This window comes from Sycon ciliatum, chromosome 13 (assembly GCF_964019385.1).
Source record: "Sycon ciliatum chromosome 13, ocSycCili1.1, whole genome shotgun sequence".
NCBI lineage: Eukaryota > Metazoa > Porifera > Calcarea > Leucosolenida > Sycettidae > Sycon > Sycon ciliatum.
Window position 1 is genome coordinate 1,589,764 of NC_088655.1, and position 9,496 is coordinate 1,599,259.

The 9,496-nt window shown below is 47.1% G+C and overlaps 1 protein-coding gene across 3 annotated transcripts in view; it reads left to right on the plus strand.

Moving 5' to 3' along the window:
* The window catches only part of LOC135830120 (uncharacterized), a 15,964-nt gene extending 6,669 nt beyond the window's left edge, over positions 1-9,295 (plus strand). The window contains exons 4-10 of one of the 3 annotated variants that reach the window (XM_065342510.1): positions 453-554; positions 2,904-3,077; positions 4,151-4,304; positions 5,773-5,948; positions 6,194-6,268; positions 7,491-7,691; positions 8,858-9,282. In XM_065342510.1, coding sequence (XP_065198582.1) covers positions 453-554; positions 2,904-2,928 — 127 coding nt within the window. In that variant the 3' untranslated portion in view covers positions 2,929-3,077; positions 4,151-4,304; positions 5,773-5,948; ... (1 more) ...; positions 7,491-7,691; positions 8,858-9,282. Of the gene's footprint in view, positions 1-452; positions 555-2,903; positions 3,078-4,150; positions 4,305-5,772; positions 5,949-6,193; positions 6,269-7,490; positions 7,692-8,857 lie in introns of those variants that run through there. The other 2 variants (XR_010555992.1, XM_065342511.1) reach the window with 2 other exon arrangements.
* Positions 9,296-9,496: the final 201 nt, after the last annotated feature.

Here is a 9,496-nt window from a genome sequence, read left to right on the forward strand (position 1 = left end):
TGGAGGGGACGTTATAACGAATTTGGTCTACAAACGAATAATCTCTTATCCGGACTTACGACTGCTAATGATTCATGGGATTTTGGATCGTTGTCTGCTAATGAGGTTTGTCTTGCAACCGATGTCATACTAACGAGGGTAGGACTGTAAATTAAATGCTTGAAAGTTGAAACTTCGTTTTTCAGATGAATCAGACTGCAAATCAATAGCATAGCAAAGACCATAGCTATCCCAGGAACACTTGAGTAGTGCCCTTTTTTACCTTTTTCTATGTTGTCCTCTTCAGTTTGAGCAGGTATGGATGTTTCCTAGTGCCTTCTAGAATTTCTAGGTATATCATTGGTCTTGTTCGGATCGTCCATTACGTTTGCAGCTGTTCAAACTTGTATTGTTGTTTATTATTTTATTGATTTATTTATTCTACTTGCCTTTCCTATCTTCTTGTGTTTTAGCATTAGGCGATTTGATCGCAGGACAAGAGAGGAGCTGATGGACGATCTCTCCAATGTTCCACTTGGTTCGGAGCGGCGCCGAGTGCTGACGTTGGGACTTGGGTAAGGATGAGTGTTCCCTCATGTTTACAAGTTATCCGTTTTGTCCAACACTAACGGTTATATGCAGAATACTGTTGAGTCAAAATGTGCAACAATCAGCACAAAAACTGACTGATGAGATCATGACATTCAACGACCTGATGCTTACCTGCATCACGTTTATACCCGTTAGTGTTGGAAAAAACGGATACCTCGTAAACTTATGGTCCTCTTTTTTAATTTTAATCCTTGGCTCTCCATCCGAGTTCCCTCATGTGTTGCTATTATTTTTATTTACTTATTTTTTTGCCCAGGGTCTACATTCTACATTTATTTTACTTAGACTAGGGTTAGCTGTCCGTTTACCAGTACTCATCCACACATATGTGCACATAGGGTCTACACAGAACTCTATCAGTAGATATTTTTGTATAGGAGGTTGTCTATCCTCCGGGATAGCACTATATACTCCCATTCTGTGTGTTCTCTGGTAGCTATGTTCCTTAGAGACCATATGACTGTGCCAGTGTGGTGACCGAGGTGAGGTGTGTCTGCACTGGCATCGTCAACTTGCCTACTGCTACGTGCTCCCCAGTGCTCCATCTGTGTCCTGTACTTTATTTGGGGGGGGGGGAGGGGCAATACCGGTACTTCAGGTGCAGGGGGCAAGGGGGATGGGGTGGGGGACATCATGCCCCCAATGAACCTCTCCAGGCGTTGTTCTGGAGTAGACTAACCATAGGCGGAGTGTACACATGCAGCACATAGTTTGGGAATTAGAACGCGATCAGACTCGGGCATATTCAAAGGCAGTCTATTGTGATAGTAGTCCTGGACGGATCTCACTATGATGATATAGGTCGTGCCCAGCATCACAATGCCCAACATTATAAATGACTGTTTTTTTCTGAGGGGCTAGATGAACATGTGGCTAGACTGCCGATGGCAACCAACAGGCTCAAGGCTGTGTTGAGACTTCGTGTTTGCGACCCGAGTCAATTGTTTACTCACCATGACTAGGCATCGCATCGGGCATCGTATGACCATTTTATATGTCACTGTTCTTAGTCGCACCGGGGGCGTGTGCCCGTTTTCAGGAGACTTATCAAAACACATAAGCCCTGTGCCCTGAAGGTTAGGCCTATTGTTAGTCTGAATAGTCCTGGCTACTATCCCACTAAGTTCATTGACTTTCTACTGAAGCTGTATGTACGTGAGGAAAGTACTGTTCTGGCCTTAACTACGGATTTCATCAACTTGGTAGAAGGTTTGCCTGTGCGGGACGATCATTTATTTTTAGTATAGATGTGACCAGCCTTTACACCAGCATCCCCAACGAGCTCGGTCACGTGGCATTGTCGTGGTATATCACACACAGGTATACAAGGTGGATGCCCCCGGCCCTTCGTACACGGTTAACAACAGCAGTGACTTCCTTGATGTCAGTCATTCGGAAGACTAACGGGTTCGTGTAAGATAACGATTTGTTTCCGCAGATCCAAGGGACTGCCATGGGTTCGCCTGCAGCAGTGGTCTATGCCGACATTGTTATGCTGTATTTGGAGAATCGGTACATTTTGCCGATCTTAGAGGGGGAGGGTTTAGAGGTTCAGGTTTATAGACGCTTTATCAGTGACATTTTTGTTTCATTGCATGGTTGCGAAGGTCAAGTTCAGCGCGCTTTAGACAGGATTAATAAGTGTTCGGCCCTCGAGTTTGCGCATGAACTGGCACATGATGGCATTGATTTCCTGGACACCACAGTTTTCCGTAGTAAGGGATACATGGCGGTGAAGCCTCATTTCAAGGTCACCAATCGTTTCCTGTATCTGCTTGCCGGTAGTAACCACCCCCGTAGTATGGGTAAAGGTGTGATCACTGGGGAGTTGATCCGTATCCATCGCTCTTCGACCCTTGACCACCACTACGAAGCTGCTGCCGAGCAGGCAAAGCAGACTTTCCGGGCCCGAGTATACAAGAGCTCCTACTTTCATCTTTCAGACCGTACACCAGGCATGCAAGGCCGGCACAGCTGGGGTGGCTGGGGCGGCCTCAGCCGCCCCACTTTTTTGGCCGTTTTTTTGTTCTTGTTTTTTTAGCACACTGCAACAAAGCGCGATGATCGCAGCTCAGCTCAAACGTGGCAAATAATGAAGAATCCTTGTGTATCAAGGTCAAGGTGTGTGTGTGTGTGTGTGTGTGTGTGTGTGTGTGTGTGTGTGTGTGTGTGTGTGTGTGTGTGTGTGTGTGTGTGTGTGTGTGTGTGCCTGTGTGTGTGTGTGTGTGCCTGTGTGTGTGTGTGTGTGTGCCTGTGTGTGTGTGCCTGTGTGTGTACGTGCCTGTGTGTGTACGTGCCTGTGACGTGCACAGCCGGTGTGTGCACACCGCTAGCTAAACCGACCAACGGCTACTCCCAGGGCACAAACTATTCTGCTGGAGGCAGCGTCGTCTTCGGCTGAAATTCCGGATACAACCTGCAGGGAAGCATTGTGCGCATCTGCCAGATTGACGGTTCCTGGAGTGGGGCAGCTGCCTCATGTAATCGTAAGTTGAATTTCAAGAGAGCCGATATATCCCTCTTGTGTAGAGAAGCTTCAGGCTTGTAGGAAGGCAGATTCTGGTGGCGTTGATCTTTCCTATTTACAGAGCATGTAATAGTCTGGGTGTTACCTGCCACTTTTCATCATCACAAATGATGATCGTGCTTATCACAGGACCCAGGACCAGTCGGGCATCTCAGCCTGAGTCCTTAGGATATATGTTATACTTGTAGGTGTATGGTTAGGGTGTTTCACCGGGTAGAGGCGACGGTTTCAAATAGGACACAGGTTGCAAACCGGAACGGACTCAATATTCATTTTCTCTCTTGGTATTTTGATTAGAAAACATATGTCACAGTGAGACTACAATGTGTTATACTCCGAGCCAAAATTTCATGGCTCTGCGATGACCAGACGCGCCATACCAAGCAGGTGAGTTTTTGACGTGTTGCTTCGCACTGCGACTTGAGTTTTACGACTTTCGAAAAATCAACTTCTTGTCGCAGGTAAACAGCGGCTCGCCTCTTGCCAATAAAGCACCGCATACCAATCAAAACTAATGGAAGCACACACAAGGCTTATTGTTACTCTGTACTGGCTGTCGTGGAGCGATAGCAATTAGCTAATTTCAGACCCAAAGTGAATTTGACGTGCACTCTAAAACGTGTCCGGTTTGGAGCCACCTCTGATTTGAACTTTTTTGAAGCGAAAAATTGGGCAACTTGGAGGCAATGGGTCAACACAAAGGAGTGGCTCAGTTCGATTGACTCTGGCCCCAGAGCAAACTTCAACATGCCAGTTTCCTTCCACAAACATATTTCGAGTGAAAAATCAACGCTGATGATCGGTTTGGGTCTATACAAATTTGGCTGTCAAGGCGTTCCGGTATCGAACCGTCTACTCTACCAGAACACTGAGTTGTTGGCATAAGCCGGTAACTTTTGTCGAGCCTGTTTTAGGCTACCACCTCCTCCAAATATGCTAATATCTCTTGACTGTACAAAAGATGTGCCGAGCAGACACTTTCTTCATCTCTTGACTGCTTTGTGTGTTGTGTGTATGGGTACGTGTATCCAGCCATTCAACTGCAGTGCCAGTCTGGCTACCTGCCCTGCCTGCGTTCCAGCCTGTGGCTGTATCCTGCCATCACAGCGCTGCGACGGTGTTTGGTACGACTGTGCTGATGGCTCTGATGCACAGTACTGCCCAGGCAAGGTCACACCAGCTCCAGGTAAGCACCAGCAGCAGCACTGATAGTAGTACCATGACTTCTATTATTATTACAGGGTGCGACAGAGCTCTCGGCCATTAAAGAAAATGTTGAGTCACCTCCACCACCACACTGCGCTCTTAAGCCGACTAGACCCTCCTGCACACAACCATCATCATTGCGAGGACACTTCCGTAGACGATATTGATAAACTCCTTCAGACAGCTGTTTCGCAAATACATAGCTCATCAGTGAAGGTAGATATTGAATGATTAAAAATATAGACCAAACTGCTATTATATAGGGGGTTTCCACATACAAAACTGGCATAGCTGAGGTGATAACGCGGGAAAAGGAAAGTGTGAAGTACTGTTGACGCGCATTGGACATGCATGCAGCGTCGGATATTCGGCGCGGAAAATCAATCACTATTCAATGCAGAAATAACGTGCCAGAATCAGAGTACTATGTAGCTAGTAGTGAGAGTCTGTGTACTAGTATTGCAGTTGTCCGAGCGCCATGAAGGCCTGCGAACGCACCTCAAGACCCGCCGACGTCGACAGCCACAGCAGCCCCTGGGGCATGACACTGTACTGCTCGCCCGTCGCGCCAAGACGCTTGGCAGTCACTAGGCTTCATGCCACCAATGTTGTCCGCAAGCTACCTTGTTATCTGCCCATCACCCACTGCCGTTGACACGCTGGGAGGCCCCGCGGCATTCGCCCAGTATATCGTCATCAGAGCTGTGTCGACGGTACAATAACGCTGGTAGAAACAAACAGTTGGTCGTATGATATTGCGTCCTCCGGATTGTCCCTTGACTCGTCTTGTCCCTCTTCTTGCTCTGACGCTAATGACTTCTATTACAAGCAAAATGTAGAGCTACTGTTGACCGCTATTCACTGCTGTATTTATTTTATTGCTTTGCATGGCCATGTTGAGGCAGTCTTCGCATCAATTTCCTTTACACAATGCGTGTACTACAATGTATTCAAAACCAATGTCTGTGCCACGCACACATACGCAAACGTTTTAGGGATGAAACGAGTATATCGAATACTCGAGCGCTTGCTCGAAAATTCGAAAGGAGTGAGGACTCGTTTCGCAAAATACTCAAGTATCTTATGCACAATGTACTGTATGCTTGTACATCAAGCACGTCTGTTACTCTGACCAGTACTGATAACCCATGCAAGTGTGAAATTATTACTTGTCCCTACTTACCAACAAAAGACGTAGTTCAGACTATTTCCTGCACTAGGCTGCATGCAAGACTACATGTGTCAGGTGTAATACGTTCAGTGTTACGAGAGTGTGTGCAGTACATTGTTTTATGTTGTCAGTAAAATACTCGTACTCGCTCGAATACTCGCTCGTTTTTTCAAAGAGTACTCGAGTCCTCAATTTTGGCACTCGTTTCACCCCTAGGCCAAACATGCATGCACTGAATGCCTGTCCTCTGTGCTCTGTGCACTCTGTGCTTGTGCAGGTCAAACCGACTGCCAGGTCCTGTCACCACCGGCACTGGGCTCAATGACCGTGAACGGCTTGATGTTCAGCAACACGACCACGTTTGTGTGCAGTCTCCCTATGTCCTTATGGGCTCGGCCGTGTGTACTTGTGAAATCAACGGCCAGTGGAGCGGTGTGCAGCCAACTTGCGTCCGTAAGTACATGTACCAATGCTCGACTGGCTTGTATTATGCATTCCCGTTCATCACACCGCTCATACTGTCAAATGCTGCCTCTTTTCATTCACAATGGCATGGGTCACAGTAGATAGGCCTGGTGCAGGTATTGCCAGTTCCTTGCTTGCTGCAGTACAGTATGACATATTAACTTAGCTGGTAAGCAGTGCATGTGTGCATGGCAAGTGTTAATTTTGTCCATTGCTTCCCAACCCATGTGTAGTGACGACTGCTGCTCTGAGTGCGGCCAGTGACGAGCTAGTCAAGGACTCCGTCTCAGAACGCATGACACAAACGTGTAAGCCTAGTATTGCTGCATAATTAAGAGCAATTTCTCCTACTGCTGACTGCTGAAAATGTTGTGTCCTTCACAACTAGTCTCTTTGTTCTAAGAAGTCTGCCTCTTTCATCGATTCGTGTTTACCTAGCTGCGTTACGCTATTAGTAGCCTATTACCTGTTGTGCAATGGGGCTGGCCTAAAAGCTGCTCGCTCAACAGTTGTGTTGCATGGCATAGAGGGAGATACGGCAAGCCACCTCGGCATATTTGCGGATAGAGCTTTTATTAGAAAGGAAAAGGACATATGGATACGAGTTAGGAGTAACTGTCCACCACTGTAACTAGCTACTACAGTAAAAAAATGCAACAACTAGGCACAAAACTGACAGAGTGCTGAGACATTCGACGACCTGACTCCTAGCTTCAACACATCTCCGTAGCGCTAACCAACAGCCTTCCAACTTGGAAGGTTCAAGGTTAAAAGGAGAGACCAAAGAGGGGAAGGTAAGCGCAACGAAAATGAGCACAAGCTAGTAGTTGAAGCTACAGTCCCACAAGAACAAGAAATGTTGATTGTTACTGGACGATGACGAAACCAGTATTACCTTTCCCTCTTTGGTCTCTCCTTAACACTACGGAGATGTGTTGAAGCCAGGAGTCGGGTCGTCAAATGTTTTAGTGCCTGGTTGTTGCACTTTCTGACTGTATTTAGTATATAGTGACAGTTACTCTACACTCATATCCATACGTCCTTTTCCTTTCTACATTAATTTTATTATTGCCATATTGGCTCAACATCCGAGTTTCAAAGAGCTTTTAGTGGACGACTTAATCCATTTTCGGCAATACTAACAACGATCCAATCAGTCATATTGTAGATCAGGCTATGCTGTGGGTAAGTATACTACTGGCCTTGTATGGCTTATTGTTTGCCAGCGAGTATTTAGCATCATCTACTAGTATTCACTCGTTTGACAGCCAAAGAGTATTTGTGTGGGAGGCTGGGAGTCTCGCACCTGACTTGGTCACGTTGCGCCTGAAGGTCACTAAGACGCGGCCATATACGGTGGAGCCGTCGCAGTTCCATCTACTGTCGACCAAACATGCCCGGTATTGGCTATTCCGGTACATGACAGCCCATGCCTGTAGCACCAAGCCTGTGTTCACTTTTGCCAAAGGGATCCACCTTACTCGGCCTTATTTAAATAAGATACTCTGTCACGCTCTCAACTGTTATCAGGTTAGCTCCTGCTCCATGCCCATTGTTGGAGCGACAGTCCTGGAATCCAGAGTTGCAAGTGAGGTGGTGATACGGCAAGCAGACGGTGGCAAAGTACGGCTTAAAAGCTCTACATCTGGCAAGTGGCCGGCATACCACCCCAATGGACATCGGAACAGTACACGTAGAGTAGCATCTCTACGTGACAGGGTATGAGCGCAAGTGAGTTCTTATGCTCTACTAATGTGCATTGATACTGTGACTATAGTTGCAGGGAATTTTCTAGAACCGCCCCAACCGGTTTTCGACCGGTTGAAATAGTTGGCGACCGGTTGAAAAGTTACAAATCAGTTCCAACCGCCCGTACTTTTCTGTGGGTGAATGGAGCTGTGAATGGTCATACGCTTTTTTCTGGATGGATACTTCCAGCGAAGCCGCGTGGGCTGGTACTAGGGTCACGAGTTTGTACGGTTTGTACGGTCGAACCACGTCATCAAGCTGTAGCAACGGCGTTGCTAGAGTCCAACAGCTCCGCGCGACACTCCAGCACCAAGAAATCTGTTAAATTGCTGTCGAGTTCCATATTTGGGTTGTATTTTGAAAACTATTTCCGGAGGGGGACCCCCCGACTCTTCATTGTACCGTAACCGGTTGGAAATTCGTCCTAGAATATACCCTGATGTTGGTGTACAGATCTCATCACATGAGCCTTAGGCGGGATTTCCTATTGTCACTGGAAAATTCAGCCCTAACAAACAGTGTGATGGATGAATTTGACTCCAGGTATCTGCTTTTGGGAATGCCATGTATGCATGTCTGGCGTACTGCTGCTATAATGTTGTGGCAGCAGCATTTTGGTGCGATGGACTGTTCTTGTAACGGTGTACCTTCCCATTTGCTGTTGCCGGATGCCGTGTTTTGTCAGTTGTGCCTGTTTGAAGGTGCCAGGCCAGCTTGTGTTGGTGCGTTCCCGTTAAGTTGCCAGGGCACCATATTTGTAACGGCGTTCCCGTTTTGCTGTTGTGGGGCTGTGTTTGTATCGGTGTGTTCCCGTTGAAGTTGACGGGGCACCACGTTAGTGGATTGTGCCTGTTTGAAGTTGCCAGGCCAATCCTGTAACGCACACCCGTTTGCTGATAATTGGGGACATGTTTGTCCATTTTGCTCGAGATTCACATGGCTGCGCCAGTTGCCTTGTGCGGATTAGACTGTTATCTGGCACTAGTCTTGATCTGTTTTATTCAGATTCAGATCAGCTATTGTTCCTATACGAGAAAATCTGTGGGTGCACATCCAATTCATTTGCAGATTTGCGTGCTTCTCCTGCAACGGGCGTTTACATGGTACATGGTGTGTGGGCGTATGTGTGGTGTGTTCATGCTGCACAGGCCAGTATTGCCAAGCACTGGGGACCTTTGGCAATCTGAAGAATGTTTTGTCCGAGAATCGATCCTTGGATCTGTGGCGTTGCAGTTGTGGTGCTCCCGACCCTCTTGCGCGATGGCCGCGGAGACCTAGCGAAAAGGTTCGAGACATACGGCATCTCAATATCTTCCACCACAATCAGTACATCAGCACCACCATCGAGTGTAGCGACATCAGCAATAGAAGACGCACATGATATCATCCACCCTTACGGCCTTAGCGAAGACCCGGGAATACCTGAGAAGATGTTAGCCGCAACTTTACTGGAAAAGTCGTCGGTGACAACGGCACTCCATATTTTAGCTGCATGCAGTTAGGTCTCTCAACAAGTGTACCCATAGTTTTCAAGCTAATACACAAGCAAATTCACTAGGGGCCGAGTATATTTTCCTACACCTCTCCCTGTTTGTTGTTGTTATTTCTGCATTCAAACTGTTTGTGTACCTGTACATTTATTACAGTAGAGCCACGCATCCACAGCTGTTGTTTCCAAGGGGTCAGGCTCGTCAGTTATACAAAACCTTTCAGCAATCTGGCCTTAGGCTTAGTTCCTTGACTTTTTGTACCACTTTCTTAGATGCACATCCCACTGGATAGTGAGC